The sequence below is a fragment of the Sorghum bicolor genome, chromosome 5 (assembly GCF_000003195.3).
Source record: "Sorghum bicolor cultivar BTx623 chromosome 5, Sorghum_bicolor_NCBIv3, whole genome shotgun sequence".
NCBI classification, from domain to species: domain Eukaryota; kingdom Viridiplantae; phylum Streptophyta; class Magnoliopsida; order Poales; family Poaceae; genus Sorghum; species Sorghum bicolor.
The window spans coordinates 62,908,688-62,927,824 of NC_012874.2; the positions used below are offsets into that span (position 1 = coordinate 62,908,688).

The 19,137-nt window shown below is 44.2% G+C and overlaps 3 protein-coding genes across 3 annotated transcripts; 1 reads left to right on the plus strand and 2 right to left on the minus strand.

The window, feature by feature from the left end:
• On the minus strand, window positions 611-7,588 carry LOC8071932. Its single transcript, XM_002450931.2, has 6 exons — window positions 7,225-7,588; window positions 6,200-6,763; window positions 5,264-5,403; window positions 5,017-5,137; window positions 3,137-3,277; window positions 611-1,243 (listed from the first exon to the last, which is right to left on the minus strand). Exons 1-6 carry the CDS (start codon window positions 7,426-7,428, stop codon window positions 1,151-1,153), a joined length of 1,263 nt encoding a protein of 420 aa, XP_002450976.1. The 5' UTR covers window positions 7,429-7,588; the 3' UTR covers window positions 611-1,150.
• LOC8071933 (probable prefoldin subunit 2) lies at window positions 7,898-10,433 on the minus strand. The gene is made up of 2 exons (XM_002450932.2): window positions 10,204-10,433; window positions 7,898-8,693 (listed from the first exon to the last, which is right to left on the minus strand). The coding sequence occupies exon 2, from the start codon at window positions 8,642-8,644 to the stop codon at window positions 8,210-8,212; it is 435 nt and encodes a 144-aa protein (XP_002450977.1). The 5' UTR covers window positions 8,645-8,693; window positions 10,204-10,433; the 3' UTR covers window positions 7,898-8,209.
• Window positions 12,004-15,912, plus strand: LOC8071934 (cell division cycle-associated protein 7). Its single transcript, XM_002449668.2, has 5 exons — window positions 12,004-12,556; window positions 13,180-13,416; window positions 13,890-13,973; window positions 14,797-14,926; window positions 15,198-15,912. Exons 1-5 carry the CDS (start codon window positions 12,180-12,182, stop codon window positions 15,612-15,614), a joined length of 1,245 nt encoding a protein of 414 aa, XP_002449713.1. The 5' UTR covers window positions 12,004-12,179; the 3' UTR covers window positions 15,615-15,912.

A 19,137-nucleotide genomic window follows, 5' to 3' on the forward strand; every position in this document is an offset into this window, starting at 1 on the left:
CTTTTATATTATTTCCCGTCCAAATAAAACTACGTACCATTTCCCTGTTGGCAACGCAACAAATTGGCATGTCTGGAGATCAAACAATACTCTCTCTGTCAACGTATGAGCCTTCCCACGTCGATAGTGCCACTAAAGTATTTATTTATTGATCAAATGTCAAAACATACCAAATTTTTGATGTCTTGTTTGAATGAAACACTATTAGCTGCAGGCAATTTATTATTTCGGTCATCTCGGCGTGCTGTGCCGGCGGACCTTTGCAAAGCTGGAAGAAGCCTGGAAGCAAATGGACCCCCAGTTTGCTGGCTGCCTAATAACCACATCATGGACCAGAGCGTCACCCGGCCATCATCAATCCCAGCCGCCGTTGTACTGGTACGGTACAGGTGGTAGGTTTGAGCTGGCGGATCAGAGCTGTTACACTTTGACTCGGGCCAAATCCATCCGGCGGCAGCACGGTCATTCCTCTAAATGTCAATCCTTGACTTTGAGGAAAACAAGAACAAAAGACCACCGAAAGGATTCGCTTTTTCTTTCTTGTAATAAACAGATAAAATAACATCACCCTTCATATGTTTGAATGAAAGAAAACCACATATTATCCCCATTTTTCGTGAATTCCAGGTTCCATGCATAGAGAACCTTGCACACAAATTTTATTTCAAGCTATAAAAATGTTCAGGACAAAGGAACGGCAATGACAAATTCTGTAAGCCTAGTTAGCCATTCAACAGTATTTTTCTCTCTTCAGAGAACAATACTTCCATGACTTTTCAGACAAACTAACCTCTTTGGTGAGCCAGTATGGACCATAGCAATATAGCATCATCAGAAAAACACACACACATTAAGATCGTCTGATCTTTCTATATAACCTTAAAAATTTCATAACTCTAACCAGGGAAGCATGAAGATGAATCGACTAGCAACCAACCACTAACCACTAGTGGTAGCAAAAGCATCATCGTATGACTCTACATCTTGACCTATATGAATGAAGCATTGAAAATCAGTACATCTGAGTCTTTCAGACAGTGAGGTTCAGCTAGTCATAACTTAATTCGCTAGTGCCTAACCACCTGACGTCGCTACAGCTGATTTAAGTTGGTCCACGTGCTGCCTGGAAGATTTTGTCACCCAAAGGTGGCTACTTCTTCTCCGACTCTGGTGAGGTCAGCTGCCTTAGGTTGAACTTTGAGAGCTCTCTGTACCTCTCCACAACTCCAATCATGCATATGGTCTGCTCAAGTGTCAAACAATGATAGCCCATCAGAACTTGCACTCAACTTAGCTTTATGAAAATTCATGCTAACATGACGATATGACACAGAGAACAGAAAGCAAGAAATACTAATGGGATAAAGCATAAAAGCATGAAGTACCATGTGCACTTCAGAGAATTAGGAGCATACAAAGTGAGTCAATCTGTATTAAAATTTGGTCATTTGCCTGTAGTGATGAAGCTATCATTTTTGCTTGCCAGAGGCAGGCCCCAGGCATGACCCCACATAGGCACCTATGAATGCGCTATACAAGTGACAGTGCAGATTGCTGCCTGCACGAAGATCCTGGAGTAACATTTGGTATTTTCAAAATGACAAACTAGAGCATCATGCAAGTCAACATTTTGAGTAAGAATGGTACACATTACACTAATGTGGCAATTCTGGAGCAACCATGAGGAGACAAGGAAGATATGGTAAAGGATGAGTTCCCCTGTCGACTAGGTATTGTAAATACCACAGGAGTGGTTGCCACATGCACAACGGATTTTTGTGCTATCAATTAAATCAGATCAAGGCGGGTGCATTAAATGGGATCTAAGTGGGACCAAAATTAGTTGCCCCTACAACTAATGAAGATGTGACATAGCAACTAATTCAAAACCGTAATAGTGCTGATCCCAAAGCTTTAACTGTGAATGCACTTGACAATCATGTTTAAATTCGGAGAAAAATGGTTGGAGCTTAGTATGCCTTGTACAACTCAAGTCTAAAATAACAAAGTGCACTCATTAATTTCAAGGTTTCAAATAGCAGGCTATAGCACCACTATAGCGTTTCTAGAGTGTTGCCACTAGGATATGCAGTACATTGATGCTAATGCAGCTACTACTGATATTGCAGACAATTGTGGCGCTAATCAGCTTAGCAGCAATGTTAGTTTTAGCAATGCTAATCTGGTCCTCCAGCAGCAGGCAAGCGCTGCCTCATCATTGGCTGTATGCTTGACAAGCCCCTCATATGAACCGCAGCCCTGCACCAGCGCCAGCTCATGGAGCATGACATGCCCGGTCACACCCAGGCCCAGCAACGCAATGGCTCCGTGCTGCCCATGCAGTGCAAACTCAGCGATGCAGAACAGGAGTCGCACACAGCGGCAACCTCTAGGACATGGGCGCACATCAATGCTGGGGCACTTGTGCATGATCACTACTGGCAGTTTTGGACTGTTCTTGAAGGAGCACAAATGCACAATGCGAGCCAGAGCTTGCTGCACTGGAGAGTAATTGCAAGGCGATAGCAACTTTGCCGTGGGTGAACGATTGGTGAAAGAGAAGGGGAAATGGAAGGATATAAAAAGCTAGAAGGACCCATACTGAAAAAGGAGATGCTGGGAGTATGGTCATGTGCATGGGCAGCAGCCAGGAATCGAGATGATCTTTTCTTTTGTCATTTTATAATCCGCTGAATGGAAAAGCAGTGCTATAGCAGCTGGAAAAGCTCATCACTAAACATTTAGCCTGCTATTATTGACTAATTTATATGAACACCATGTCACCATCATATACAGATAAAACAAGGGCACCAGGAAAAATATCTTGGGAGTTTGTAAAGCCCAAATAATATAATGGAATTAGTTATTTCAAGAGAATAATTTCAAAACTCAAATAAAACCTGAGCTGCAGAAATTATGCTATACAAGGACATAAAGGCAATATTTGGTATTCAAAAATTAATTAGGAAACATGAAGTAAAATAAGTAACTGCGGAGTTTGACATGCTCTCTATTTAATAGATGTTGAGTCATTATTCCCTCTATTACCACATGCACATCACCATAACCGCTATCACTAGGAAAAAAAGCACAATGTATCAGTCCACAAGTATATATTACAAATAAAAGCATTTACCTTTGCAATCTGGACAACAATAGTCTTGTCTGGGTTGCTCAGGTCAACTTTATGAGGTTGTGGTACAGATTTCGCTACTGCATTTATGATTTTCATTCTATCAATTCCTGTGTTTGACCTTGCTTCATATAACACCGCAAACTGTATGATTAAAATTCCGAGTTAGAAACCATGTCCAATTCCAGACAATGAACAAAGAGAACAAAATACTTGTTCAAAATATATGTTTGAGTGTTATAGTTTGTCTGGTTATGTTTCATGAACTTTATTGGATGAGAAAACACAGAAGTATAATTGCAGGGTGATTCATATTAAGGAGCATGACACTTATAAACTGATTCACTGAACTAAATGAACTTATCTAAGAGTAGCACTGTCATCGCAAAATCAAAACTGTACCTAATCCATTCATAACATGAACATATACGATCTAACACACAACCTCCACAAAAATTAATAGTCAGTACCAAGAAAAGTAAAATAGTCCTTTTTTGCAAACTTTGTTGGCAACCGGCCTCCCTGCACAATTGGGAAACTAGATCACCCTCACACACACAACCCTTGACTAGAGGTAGGAGTTGAACACAGAACACAGCACACACAAGTGCAGCAACGGAATTGCCCCTCTCTATTGCATCATACGGGTATATATACAAGTAGTGGTAGGAATTTACCAACTACACAAGGTACACTAGTACCTGGGCTCAGCCTCCAACTACTCTACATGGCTAAGGCAAGCCATGACCAAGTGGCCTATTGCCATACCTACAGCAGGATGCCATTATCTTTTTAGTCAGAAATTTTTGGCACTCTACTTGAAAATGATGTCTAATGTTCGTATATTAATTCTAGGACTTCAACAAAGTAATAAAGACGCTGTGAGGTGCTGTAGGAAAAACTCAGTCAGTTAGGGATGAAAACGATCGGAAACGATCGATAGGAGGCTAAATCACTTTCATTTTCATAACTTTTTCTCGAAAACAAAATCGATAGTTCGATACGATATTATCGGAAACGAATACGGCGTCGATATCCGGCAATTTCGAAACCGATAGTAGTCGATCGAAAAATACATTGATAACGATCGGAATCCATGAGAACGGTATCCTCAAAAACGATAAACATGTCAAACCGTGTAACATGAGAAGAGCCATATGACTAGACCTATCTCACATGACAATGATAAATAAAGCCACAATTGACAAGTTAGTGTGTGGACGATGGACAGAAGGCAAACAAGTTAGTGCCGTTGGCGGCCGCGTAGAGAGTTTTGCGTTCGTGGCTAGAGTTACGGGGGCACCTGTGCAGCAAGGACCAAGGAGCAAGTGATAGGGTGATTGGTTGATTGATGACTGCCTTCTCATTATACAGATGAAATACTTCCATATAGATAGTTCCTTCTAAAAAAAAATATATTTGCCTTATTCCGTTATGTGCTTGCAGCTTGCGTGAGAACATTGTTTGTTTCAAAAACAAATATTTGCCTTATGTGCTTGTGTGTGGAGATGGTAATGCATTTTACATTCTATAAATAAATTAGAATTTATTAATTAGAGATCTTTGAATCGGTAATTATCAACGGTAAATTACCAGTTAAATGCGGGAATCTTCGAAAACGATCGGAAGAGGACAAAATCATTTTCGCTTTCGTTTTCGATTATTTTTATCGTTTTCATTTTCATTTTTTCGGTTACCACTACCATTTTCGTTTAGGCCTAAAAATCGGAAAAAAAAACTCAAAAACGATTTTGAAAAATCGAAGATTATCGTTTTCGTTTTCATCCCTACAGTCAGTAATCTTTCAGCTCTTTCACTATACAATTCCTCCCTAACAAAAGAATTACAAGAAAAATGATGAAGCAATGAGGTAGGCAACTTGCCTTATGGCCTGAAGGGCATTCTTTTGGGAAGTATTTTTCAACAAGGGGACTAATTGCCTTTGTTATTTCCTCTTCGGATGCATAGCATGTCACCTCAGCAGGCAAAACTCGCAGAATAAATCTAGTATGCATTCAGATGGAGAGTTTATAAGTGTGAGAGCAACTCAATAATCTGGATCAGCAAAGAAAAATTGCATCTTTAAAAATAATTAAGGGAAGACGGGCTGCAATAGCACCAAATCCGAACCTTGACATATGTTTACGAGTCGAAACAGCAGATGACATCATGTTTTGTACAATCTCAACTGGACCAGGGTCTCCTGCTCTTTTATGCATTTGAATGAATATGCATCCATTGCAGCCAGACTCAAGGCTTGAAAAGAGCCTCTGTTCATAATACAAAATGTCATATAGGTTAGCATATAATGCCATAAAACATAGTAGAAAGAAAGAAAGGAAAAAAACAGATACCTAGCTTAGTCAATATGTATTGTTTTTGCATATAATATAAAGGGATTGCCAGAAAGGTTTCCAACAGAACTGAACAAATGAAATACACAAGCAGATAAGACCTGGATGATGACTTAGCTCAAGGTTCAAATAAAAAGTTGCTGAAAAGGTGCATATAATACCAATTTCCACCACTTCATTAGTCAAGATTTCATACATGATCTTCATCCAACAACAGATTGTTTAAGCTGAAGTGTACTGATCTACTTATACATGAACACTCAGTGATGTTGCAACAAGATTAAATCCAGTATCAAGTGATTAGCTAGATACAACAATAATCAACCTCCAAAGTCATGCCTGAAACAATTTTATCCTGTACAACCTAAATTTAAATTTTGAATCTGAGCTAGAGAAGATTATTAAGCACGAAAATATTTGACTTGGGTCACTATAGGACTTGGATCTACAGTATAAATTTGTATGATAATAGTAAAAGGATGGAAAAGTCTACAGTAATTTAAAAGCATTACTAAGTTCCGATGCTGAAGCCACTGCTTAATAAGAACAAAATTTAGAAAAGATAAATGGATCAATCAATCCTCAACTATGGAGAAAATGCTAGAAACTTCAGTTTATTCTTTGGTATAAATTATATGCACTATACCATAACAGAGAGGAGCACTGCAGCAGATACAGTAAGCTGTATAACTACACCAGAAAGCAAACATACCTTTTTCCTGTCCCCTATTTCTTTCAGGTCCTCATCAATTAAATCATCAATATTTTTTTCACTGGGTTCTTTTGGTTTATCAATGGACCTCTTTGGTTGATCAGCAGTCACTTTTTGCACAGTTTGCTCAGAAACTGGAGGGTCTTCCACACGTTGCTTCTTTTCTTTTGGTTCATCAGCAGTGACTGTTTGTTCCTCATTGTCCTTGCTCGTGGTATCAGAGGTATCAAGTACCTCCTGTTGCTTCTCAGATTGAGTGGTATTGTCCTTGCTCGTGGTATCAGAGGTCTCAAGTACCTCCTGTTGCTTCTCAGATGGAGTGGTATTGTCCTTGCTAATGGTATCAGAGGTATCAAGTACCTCCTGTTGCTTCTCAGATGGAGCGGTTTCATCTTTCTCCACATCATTCCCATTCCCATTGTCAGCTTCCTCGCCAGAGTGGTCTTCATCCTCATCATCTGAGGAATCAGAGTCCTCAAACTTTATCTTTTTGTTCAGTGGCTTGTCTGGAATGTTTTTAGGCTTGTCATCCGATCCTTTCCCATCCACTAAGTCTTCGTAGAACTTCAGAAACAACAATGCAGTACACAGCGTAATGAGCCAAAAGCATATTAGCAAGATTGATCGTACAACTTAAAGCAACAAGCAAAATGACATCATTTCCCTGGACAGAAAGCATGGTAACTAAACTTGTAATAATAACAAGGTATGATGGACAGTTGGACAGCAGTGCCATCACATTGCACAACTTACAACTGTTGTATATATAAACCAGGTATAATCATCTTTGTGGAATTGTGCACATAAAACCCTAAACACCTTCTGATGACAAACAATGGGATTAAGCGACAGTGTAAACTCATCAGCAGGAAAATCACCAGCAAAACCGGCGACGAGTCCGCTGCAATTCACACCGTCCCCTCAGCCAGACCAGGCAGGCCGGAAATTTGGCGAACACCTAACCAGCGTGCACACGGGGGCCAATGACACGCACGGAGAAGCGGAGTAGTGGAAGAGCAGCTTACGGAGTCAAGGAGGGAGAGCGCCTCGCGGGTGGCCTGGCGCTCGCGGCCGCCGTCGCAGGTGATGAAGAAGCCCTGCACGCCGGGGCGCAGCGGGTAGGCCCCCTTCCGCACCGGCTTGCCGTGGGGAAGGAACTTGCGCTTCCTCCCACCACCCTTGGCGCCGCCGCCGCCCGTGTTTGGCTTGCCCTCGCCACCGGGGGCCATCTCGTGGTCTGGGGTTTCGTTGGGAGTGGTCAGGTGGCCGTAGGGTTTTGGGGCCCGTGGGGATTGCGGCGGCGGCGGCGCTGCTAGGAAAGGGAACTGGCGAAGTGAGGCCGCTCCGGACGAGGTTGGCCGAGCGCTAAATCACCACCGTCGGATCATGGGTAGAGGGGAAATTGCTCCTGCTCCTAAACAAATACAAGAACTTTTGGGCCAGTTTCAAATTTGAAAACAGAGTAGATTTAAATCAGTTTTTGATGATTCCACCAAATTATGTCACATTTCTCAAATTTTAGGGTTTGTTTAGGAAATATTCCCAAGTAACACAATTCTCAATGCTCAGGAAAATCTGTAGCTGTTCCCTACCATCAGATCTCAAGTAACAACGACAGCTGGTATACCATTGTCCATTGAAACAGCTCGATCATCAGTAACATTTCAGCATCAGTTGAAATGAAGACATAGAGAGGGCTAATCCACAATTATCTTGAGAAGATAGTAAAAGGAGTCCCGAACAGAAATTGTGGTCCTGGGAAATTTGCAATCAGTCATCAACAAACAGAAATACTCAGCACCCGAAGAACAGATAAAGAAACAAACCATGACTCAACCTGCCAAACTATTTCAGTTCGCATCGGTCCTCATCTTTTACACAAAATCGCTGGTTCTACAGAAGCATGTCACCCCAAAACACACACACATCTACTCCCTGAGTAGCGAAGAGTATCCTGGGCACCATATAAAATACTAGTAGCATGCAGGTCTCTCTAATCAAGTTTTACTGTCAGGCAGGACCGACAAGGACTCCCTGAGCAGTGCCTTCCTTCTTGCCGCCTTCGTCCTCGGCGTCATTGTCAGCCTTCCGGATCCTGATCTTGTACTTGAGCTCGAACTCGGTGATCTCCTTCTTCTTCCTCTCCAGCGCCTCATGCATGCGAGCAATCACCTCTTCGAGTCCCTCCTTGTTGCGCTTCACCGCAGGCAGGACCTCCCTGATGGTCCTCTCGACCAGGACGCCGCCGATCATCCTGTAGCAGCGCCTCGAGGGGTCCAGCGGTTCGATCGCACCGATCACAAGGGAGTGCTCACTGACCTCCATCTCCAGCTCTGTGATCTTGGTGTAGAGCTGGTTCATTTCGGTACGCATGTTGGCATAAGTGTTGGCAATTACTTGCTCGTTTATGGCTTCTTTGCCATCACCACCTGCTTTGCTTGCCATTTCCCTTGTGATGCAGATAACTGGAGTATGAACTCACGAATGACAAGACCTGCACAGAGAAAAGGCATCTTTTAACCACAGGGCACCAGGCCAGAGTTCATCACAGCATCTGAGGCACACAATAAAAGACTTACTATAACATTAAAGAGTACGAGGAGAACTAAATAAAGAAAAAATGAAGATATAATGTTACATTGCAAAGGTATACATATTGACATAGAGAAACACATTTCTAGTGTGCTATGCTGCCCCAAGTAATGTGTGCGGCAGTTCCTAGGACAAACCAGGCACAACACGACACCAGGTTGCAAGGCAAATTAACTCATGAACTACTGAGTAACCTTTCTTACGTACATCTCATAATATCATGATTTGCCTGATTTTTTGTAAGCTATATTTGTCCATGCTGAATTAAATGTAGCCTTGCCTATTCACTGAGTAAGTTGACAGCTTTGTTTCAGACTTAAGGAGGAATATGGTACGTATTAGTTAGAGATGCACATCCAAGCTGTCACCCTTTTTATGACTATATAGCAGTATATGAATTATTGCAAACGCAGGCTTCCTGCTCCGTTCCCTCACGGAATTTTTGGAAGAATAACATACCGGAAAGGATAGTCCACTAACATCAACAATTAATGAGTTCAGCAGAACCCAGACATGGAATACCATATTCCAGTTAAGTGAGCAGAGAAATAGATAACGAAAATAGCAAGGAAAATACTATAGCCAACTTGTAAAGAGAGAAAGAATTTGCATAGCAGAGCCATTAATTAGCCTACCATCTACTAGCATCATTCTGCGTTACTTGTGATGCAACAGAACTGCGCAGATCATGATCTGGATAAAAAGATGCTTCCTCCCAAACACAAGAACTAGCGCCACCTCAATACGGGATTCTAGATGCAAGTGGGAAATGTCAATAGTTAATTGGGGACACAAGATTTCTCAGGATGGTTGTTGAGTAAGAAAGAAATATAGGAGCCCCCAAAATTCCCAGAATGGTTTCAGACATACAGTAAGAAACAAGTTTATAGACACCTGATTTTTTTCAGAATGGTATCAGTAAGAAGGAAACATGGGATTCAATACATTAATCTTTAACTCTTGCTGATGGTAAGATTATACACAGAAAAAAGAGCACATTTACCCTTCTTCAGTAGTTCCCTTCATGCTAGTGAGACAAGGCATAGGTATATGAGGATTCGGCGGGAGGCAAAATTGCTGGCCCGTCAGAGCTCCAGTTTTTTCTAGACAGACAGATACTAAAACTAGCAACAGTTGATTGAAAGAAGAGAAATCTAACTGTAGCCGCCGACGCCCCCGAATATACCCATCTCACTTAACTCGGGGACGGGGTCAGTTGAGCCGCCGCAAAATAATTTGAAAACAAACTGCTACACTAATACTGCCGCAGCACGCAAATCCGTAACAATCTACATGGATGAACAGCTCAGGAAACAAAAAAAATCGCAGTTTGGGTGTTCGGGATAGCGAAATAGATCCTACAGGACGGAACTCGCTCACTGTCAAGGCAATCGATCCAGCGGCTTGCTTACCAGGAAAAGAAGCAGCGATCCAAGCTCGGATGGAGAGGGAAGCCCTGAGTCGGAGGAGACGACCTCCTTCAAGTGGCGGGACAACGCCTAGGCGGCGCGGGACGGGCGGACGGCGGAAGGAGTCAGGAGGCCGTCGGCCGTCGCGGGTGGGATGGGGAAGAGGGCGGACCGTCGAAGGTGCCTTCGTGTTGGGTAGACTGGGCTGTTCAGAAGATTAGCTTTGAGCCTTTGATTCAGCTGACGGCCCAACAAACTAAAATAAGCCCAGCAGTTACTAACAGCAGCCCACGTCACTTTGTTAAACTCTGCTAAAAAAGGTGTCAATTGTGCTAAAAAAAGTCAATTGTCAAATATATTTCTCCAAAAAAGGTTAAATGTCAAACATTCATACAAGAAAGAGTCTTAACCTCCCTTTAGGAGAACAGTGCCTGCAAGGCGCCTAGGCGCCACATCTTCCAAGAGAGATATAAAACAATCTACGTTAATAGTTTAGGGGACCAAATAGACTTTACCAAGAAAATATATAGGAAAAAATCTTCAAGAAAACTACCTAAGGAATATTTTTTAGAAAATATGAAATTTAAAATCGTAAATTAGATTTAATCATAGGAAATTTATCTTAGACCAGAAAAATATATAATCAGTTTAAACTTTTTTTAGTTGGTCTGAGTGGAGATAATAGTAGTAAAAGAAATTGGACTCTGACAATTGAGTGGTGGTATTTTTTTTACAAAGTTGAGTGGTATCTGAACTCTCAGTCATGCCTCTATGGGTCCGACCCTTAGCAGGAGCAACCGACCAAAATATATATGCGACGCAAACTCGACCGGAGATAGAGAAATGAGAGTGTATGCAAACATGGAGAGATTTGCCCCATGTAGAAATGTAGAAGCATATAAGACTTTGATACTAAATATCTAACAATGATGTGGCACTGAAATTGCAATCCACCGAACACCCCCCGAAGTTCCTCAAATCCCCGCCACCACCACCACCACCACAAAAAAACGGTCAAGAAGCAGCAATCTTCCCATTGGAAATCTGAAACTCAAACGGTCGAATTCAATAGCTCTCTTTGTCCGTCCATTCGCTTTCGGATTTCACGGGATTTCTGGCCGTCGATCCAATCGACGATTTCCCAACAAAAAAAAAAAAAAAAAAACACGTGGCGCGGCCTGCCGCCTACTCAGCTGTAGCCAGCTAGCCCAGCTAGGCTTTTGTAGCCCGTTGGGCCGTGGCGTGCCCCAACAGCAGCAGGTCTCCACTCGCCACTCTCGAGCGCCGAGCGCGGCAGCGTGCGCGCTCTCTCTCTCTCTCCCGTTCCCGCCTCGCACGGCCGCCACCCTTTCCTACACTCACACGAACCCCGACCCACCCTCTCGGTCCCGACGCCCTGACCTCCGCAGAGGCCCCACCTGTCATCTACCTACCCAGAACCCAGGCGCGTACCCGCACCGCACCACTCCCCTCCGCCACGCACGCACGCCACCCGCCCCCCCTGTCGGTCCCACGTGTCAGTGACGGAACAATTGCGCGGGAAACCCCGCTGCTCGATCCCGCGCTCCCGTCCCGTCGTCGCGCGTGCCCCGACGCCCGCCCCCGTGCCCGCCACCACCACCACGGTACACCCCGATGCGGTCACGTAGCACCCTACCCCCTTCCACTGACGAGTGGCCCCAACGGCCATCTAGTCTTCCATGGTCCCACCAGTCATCCGCATGGAGTGAATCGCGGCGGGTGGCGGTCGACTCGCCGCAACCCGCCCATAAACCCACCACGCCCCCCGCACGGCCGCACCCATGTGACCGTTGTGCTCGTCGCCGCTTCGCCCCCCCACCCCCTGTTCCCCCTCCACTCCGCCTCCTTCCTATTCGGCGGTGCGGCTCCCTTCCCTATAAACCCCGCCGGCACCGCACTGGAGGAATCCCCCCACAATCCCCAATCCCCGTCGCTCGCTTCCCGCCGTCCGGATAGCTATGGCCACCGCCGTATCCACCCCCGTTGACCTGTCGCCGGCGCCGGCGCCGGCCCCGGCACCGAGACGGCGTGGCCGGCCGCCGAAGAACCCGGCCCCCGCCGAGGCGCCGGGCAGCAGCCCGGTGTCCCCGCTGGCTGCGGCGGCATCGGAGGCAGACGCGGGCGGGGAGTACGAGCGGCAGAGGGCCGCGAGGATCCGGGAGAACATGGAGCGGATGCAGAAGCTCGGCATCCTCGACCTCGCGCACACCCTCAGCCAGTCCGCCGCCGCCTCGGGCAGTGGGGGGCGGCGGCGACGGAAGCCCGTGGAGCAGGGGTCCGTTGACGCGGCCAGGGTGAAGCCCTCGCCGCCGCCGCCCTCGCGGAGGTCGCTCAGGTACGGACCGAAAATCGTCTTGTTTGCGGTGGTGGATCCGTGTCCGGGTTACTTTCTTGTGATGCCTAAGGCTTCTTGCCTCCGGATTCCGGAAAGGTGGCGTTACGAGGCTGTGGAATGTGCAAAGATCTATCTTTTTTTATTTTTGGTTCAGCACGTTCTGTGTCTTCGTGAATCTAATGTAGTGACGACAGTCGTTTATTTTTCGTCGTCTGAACGGATCTACCTGCAGTTCCTGTTCGTGGAATGTTTTACTATTATTTCCACCCATTAGCTCAACACGTTTCAGGATATAAGTATTGCTGTCTATTTCATCTCGTGCTTGTAGTTTCATTGCTGTATGGATCTGAATGGATGTGGCTGTCCTTTCTTTTGTTTCATAACGATCCTGTCAATATCAATAGCATGCGCACAATCTTGTCCTAATGGCATTAACTGCTAATGCTTTTCCCCTGAGGCACTACAAAGTCCTCAGTCATGTTTTCTGCTCCAAATTTGCTTGCCACATGTCAACTAAATAGGTTTACTAAACCTTGAATGTAGATGTCCTGCAATTATTATCTCATTGGATCTTTCATGACATTAGCAGTAATCATCTTGAAACCTTTTTTTCGTTTTTTTAGGTTGAAGGACGTGGAACCAGTAAGCTATTGTGAAATTGAGCCAAAGAAAGAGGAACACTCTGAAGATGGCAAAACAATGGTAATAGAGGTAGGAGCAAAGGAAGAAATATACACTGAAGAGCATGACAAGCTCTTGGGTACATGCAACACTCCTTGGACTCTCTTTGTCGATGGCTATGGCAAAGATGGAAAGCGCATCTATGATCAAGTGAGGGGCCAAACCTGTCACCAGTGCCGGTAAGTTTCTACTTGAGTTACTATTTGGCAATTCTCTATATTTGAATCAGTTGCCTTTGCCATATGTGATGCTATTCTATATAGGAAGATGAACAGAATATTTACAACTTTAATAACAGTAACAATAATGCAGTTCCCTTGATATCGGAGAGGGTGCTGGGGGGGGGGGGTCTTAATACAATGACATTCTTCTGCTAGTGCACTGTTAAATATTTTTTTACTACCTCTTTTCTAATTGATGTGGTTTGTGTGTGTTGGATAAACATCAATGTGCACTCTGAAGTGTAGAGGTGAATTTTAATGTGCTCAAGTTCATTTTTTCTATGTTGTATAAATGGCAAGTTAATTTTCTTGTTCAGAGGTTTTTATAGTTAATGATCTGGAGGATGCCTGATGTGTATAATCTTGTAGCATATTTACTGTATTAGTTTTCTTCACCTTTGGTATAATGGCATAATGCTTCCATGTTACAGACAGAAAACTCTTGGTCATCATACAAGCTGCTGTAAATGCCAGATTGTCCAAGGGCAGTTCTGTGGAGATTGTCTGTATATGAGGTGAGCATTTCTTAATAGTAATAGTAATTTCTCATTATTTTGGTTAAATGTTGACCTGATCTGCTGCTAGACAAAATTAAGCATAGAATTATCTTCATGACCTGTGTCATCTCTGTTATTTTCTTAAGGACATGTGTTATATGCAATTTATGACTTACAATGAATTCCCTCTTCTGCATATAGCATATACACCTGAAAACAAAAGGATAATTTTAGCTCTAAAAGTTTAGCTGTATACATCTTTAGGTTAGAAATAAAAATCTGTCTAGGTTTATCCTAAGTCAAGCCCTTTTTACTTGGACAATCAATATCTAATATTTTATATAGATTGCCCACAGAAGACTGATGATATTTAGACTTACAATAAAAACTACATATCACAACTCTTTTCATTTGAGAAGCTATATGTTCATAGACATTGGTAAAGTTATTTTCTTCTGATTTACTTATTTGTGATTAAAAATATAACAGAGATTTTCCAATTTATGGTTCACAAATTAAAACAAAATTACCAGTGCTGAAGCTGTACATTTTTCTTTGATTTTTTTTGTACACCTCTCTAGGATTTGGGTTGCAATATATATAAAAAATACTTAACTGGAAATTTTCAGTTGCATGTCTGTGCTAATTAAAAGAATTCCATGTGTTCCCTACGCTTAGTTGAAAAATGTTTTTTATAAGTAGTTGAAAAATGTTGAAACACTACATGCATCTGAATGCGAATTGTGCTCTGTTTTCTTTTCTCCTTGCAAAGCTGTACTTGACAGTTAGTTGTACTTGACAATTAGTTTGTTTCTGGATTGACACCTTGTTGCTGATGCAGGTATGGTGAGAATGTGTTAGAAGTTAAAAAGAATCCTAATTGGATATGTCCAGTTTGCCGTGGCATCTGTAATTGCAGTATATGCAGAACTAAGAAAGGATGGTTCCCTACTGGTGCTGCGTATCGCAAGGTATATTTAATAGCAATATTCCCTATTACCTTTGAAAGGCACAAACTGCTAACTGAAGTGGAAACAACTTAAAATAATCTCCTTTGTTTCTGGACCATGTGTGTAGTCTATGTCTAACCTACTTGGTTGTGGTTAGAGGCTTTGTTATTATTGTGTTAATTTATCTTAGGAAAAAGCTAGGTAATGGACCGGATCTAATGTTGGTATTATGCATATACCTATTTGTCAATAATCCAATAAATCAGACAATCCTGCATCTTCCTTCATGCAGGTGGTTGGACTTGGGTACAAATCTGTGGCACACTTTTTAATTGCAACACATCGAGCCTCATCAGTTAACCCAGAGGATTCAAGCTCAGCTGACAAAAAGAAGTTGCTGTCTGCTAAATCTGAAACCTCGTGCATTTCTGATCATGATGGCCTGGATGCCAATGAGAATCCAGAGGATGGAGAAACGAGCAGCAAAGCTAAGCTGAACAAATCAACTCACTGCCAAGTGAAGAGTTCTGATGGTGACAAAGATGATAGCAGAAGCGTGGTGACATCTGATTGCCAGGATGATGAAGCCAACAAGGATGCTGGGTGTGTCACTCCATCTTCTAAGCCAATGTCAAGGAAGAGGAAGTACGTTGAACGAAGCCCTGACTGCATCGCAAGCAGGCTGCGGTCACGGCTCAACATGCCATGAGCACATGACCAGTGATCAGGTTCATGGATCTCTTTTGCTGCACTACTGCAGGCTCAGCCCCTTTTGCGATGAAGTTCTGGCTCTTTTCACTTACAAGCAGTTCATGGCATGTGAGTGAAGATGTTTAGTTTCAGCAGGTGATCGTCGCGGCAGTGTTTTGCATAGCTATGTATTTATGGCATTAGTGCCAATAGTTGATTGTAGATTTGTTGTGCTAGTATCTGATGTGAGGTGTTGCGGTAGCCTGCAGTTTAATGTACAATTCATGTTATTTGAGTGAAGATGATTCCTAGAAATACCTGTCTCATAAATTGTTCTGATTCAGTTGTGTTGATGCAAAAACCGACTTTCTCATGGCATGACTGCCATTGGGAGCAGATCAGAGTTGTCCGAGCTGCTGAGATGAGCCCTAGTCGTTGCAAAATAATATCTTGTATTACAGACTAGGTGTGAAATATGGTCACATTGCAAAATCATTATTTTATACATCGCTGCTCATTATATTAAATATGGTCATATTGACAGACTAGTTGAAACTAAATTGACAGCAATCTTCTCCTTTGCCTGGCACACATACATAACAGGAATTGAACAGCATTCAAGATGTGACTTCAAAGAAAACAATATGCAACCAAACAAAAGACTGGACACCTTTATTTCTAGTATACATGTGGTCGCTTTGCCCAATCTTACCAATTGGCTTACTGTGTAGTTGTCTGTTTGGCCTATCTTGCCCATGTAACAACGGCATACCTTGTCAAATGCTTTGTCGAATAGACGAAAATGAGCAATCCTCCATGATTTCTTGAATAAGAAGAGACAGAACACCACCCAGAGACCAACCACATATCCTATGCAAAGGAAAATGTAAGTACCACATGTTCCATCTCTCTTTTGGTCGCCATGCTTTGGTTCTCTGTTGTCGTCAGTGCAATTCTTGTGAAGAGGATACCCACAAAGACCAACGTTACCATCATATATATGAGGATTCTGTGAGTGAAGGGATTCAAGCTGTGTCCCTGATGGGATTCTTCCCGTGAGATTGTTGTGCCACAAGTCCATAAAGCCTAAATATGTTGTATTTTTTAGACCGTGTAAAGCATATTTTTCATTAAGCAGAAGAGCGAAGACATTACAATAGGTGATCCTTGGTAAGCCTAAGCTAACCACCCCCACATACACCACTGAACACAAACACACGCGACAGAAGAAAAACAGGCGCAAAAGCGCGAAAGAGAGGTTGAGCTACATGGTTAACCCCAGCAACCGAGCCTAATACACAAAAAAAACTCTCAACACATTGATAGCCAGCGGTGATAGGAACCGTAAACGACAAAGCATCCACAAGAATTCCAGACAGCAGATCATCCGTCGAAGCAACCACAACAACCTCGGCGACAAAGCATCCGTCGGAACGCCTCGGTCACCGAAATGGCTATGACCAACAATGCGGCAAGTGCCGCGTACTCCTCTGAGTCACGGAGGGCAGGTGGCCCTCGGGACCATGGGCGAGGAGGACCTCCATGAGATGCACACGTCGACGGCAACACAACCTCCATGACAACATCCTCCACAACACCAGCGGCAAAGCCTCCGCACCATTCACGCGGCAAAGCATCCGCGACCGGGGCCAACACACTCCCAGCAGCAAAGCATATGTATGAGAAGGGGCCTAAGCGACGACTACGGCTACAACAAGCACCAGCTGGACATACCAAGTGAGGAGAAGCATGAAACACAATTAGGCACAACGCTGCGACCAGGGTGACCACACGGGAGGAGCGAGGGGCAGATCTTCCGCTTTTGCCGCGGTGCTCCAGTGATGCCTTTAGGAAGGAAATTGACACCTCCAGATGCAAATCAATGTTGGAGAACCCACGAGAAAGACTTTCATCCCCAGCCTGTCCACGACAGACAGAAACTTTAACGACGCCTTCAAGAAGGTTGGTGACACAAGCCTTGCCACCATCGTCGACCCAGATGAACCAGGAAGGGTTTTCACCCAGTTTCTGTGAGTCCGCAGATGGCAAGGTGGAAGACCACCGTGCCCCGTAGCATCGACAAGCTAGGGCAGCCACAACAGCCGAGCAGGCACCCGTGCACAGGCGCCGGCTGGCTGCACGCGCATCTAGGGGCGTGCGCTTGGGTAACGCTGTTGGGCGCCACCGGAGCCTCGGGCCGATGTAGCCAGGCGTCGGGGGACACCAGAGCACCGGCACACTGCGACAAAACCCACCGTCGGAGGATGTGGGCACGCGGCATGGGCCGCAACCATGGTTCGCGGTACGCGGCCACGCGCTAGATCCGAGCAGCAGGGCACCAGATCCGCGGCCAGGGAGCATGGATGCGCCGCCTCAAAGCCCGCCAGCGGTGTCCAGTTGCTGAGGAGCTCACACCTTAGAAGAGAGAGGGGAGGGGGGAGGGAGGAATACGGGGGAGGGTGGGTGCTGCGGGGAGCCAAAAAAGGGGCGCCTCTGCGGGCGACCGCCACCGCTAGCTAGAGCTGTGGCGATGGCGGCCGGAGTTGGCCTACGAACGCCAGGGCGAGTGGCGGTGCGGCGTGTCGCCTCGATTCGCCTAGGGGACTCAGACTCAGACTAAGGGTTGGCTCCATAAAGGTTGTTTCTTGAGAGGTCGAGCGATTCTAGTGGTTGCATAGCCCCAATCCTTTCTGGAATCTTTCCAGACAAATTATTCCTTGATAGATTCAAATTTACAACTGCATTTAGAGAGGCTATTTCTTCTCGAATTCTGCCGGTCAAGTGATTTGATGACAAGTCAATGCTCACCCTGTGAGAACTATAGTAACAACGTTCTTGCCCCTTCATGGTCATAGACAAGTTAACTGTATATTGGATGTCATATTCGTAAGATCCAAGGAACCCTATTTTCATCCCCCATAATTTTGCCAAATTATGGGGTATGGTACCTGATATACTATTGCCTGCCAAATTTAGACAAAATAGGCCTCCAAGACGGGCAATGGCTGGAATGCTTCATGTGAAATTATTCCATGCTAGATCAAGGACATCACTGCCACACGTTCGGGCATTAGCACCGGTCGGGAAGGGCCTGTTGCCCCGGTTCCCGAGCCGGTGCTGCCCTTCCGGGACTAAAGGCCCACCCTTTAGTCCCGGTTCCGTTAACCAGGGCTGCCACGTTGCAGGACCCTTTAACACCGGTTGGTATTACCAACCGGTGTTAAAGGGTTTCTTTTTTTTTTGGTTCACTTCTTCGGTTCTGTTTATTGTTTATATATAATATATAATAATAGGTTTTTCAATACATGTTTTGCTGATACAATAATATATTTATATTACACGCATATTAAGCATATATAAATGAAAATTATAGGCTAAGCTTAATAGTTAAGCTTTGCCTATAATAAAATGAATAGACCACATCAAAAATTAAATATATATGTAAAAAGCTTTATATATATATAGTTTTATATGTACAAAATTCGTAACACATATATACATAGAGTTTGTTCTCTCAATGTCTACAAACGATACAAATGATC

Coding starts and splice junctions, on each gene's coding strand:
- LOC8071932 (XM_002450931.2), bottom strand. CDS start 7,428: ATGGCCCCCGGTGGCGAGGGCAAGCCAAACACGGGCGGCGGCGGCGCC. Junction 3,278..5,016: donor AATGCCCTTCAGGCCATAAG/GCAAGTTGCCTA, acceptor TTAATCATACAG/TTTGCGGTGTTATATGAAGC. Junction 1,244..3,136: donor TTGTTGTCCAGATTGCAAAG/GTAAATGCTTTT, acceptor ACACTTGAGCAG/ACCATATGCATGATTGGAGT.
- LOC8071933 (XM_002450932.2), bottom strand. CDS start 8,644: ATGGCAAGCAAAGCAGGTGGTGATGGCAAAGAAGCCATAAACGAGCAA.
- LOC8071934 (XM_002449668.2), top strand. CDS start 12,180: ATGGCCACCGCCGTATCCACCCCCGTTGACCTGTCGCCGGCGCCGGCG. Junction 13,974..14,796: donor GGAGATTGTCTGTATATGAG/GTGAGCATTTCT, acceptor TTGCTGATGCAG/GTATGGTGAGAATGTGTTAG. Junction 14,927..15,197: donor CTGGTGCTGCGTATCGCAAG/GTATATTTAATA, acceptor TCCTTCATGCAG/GTGGTTGGACTTGGGTACAA.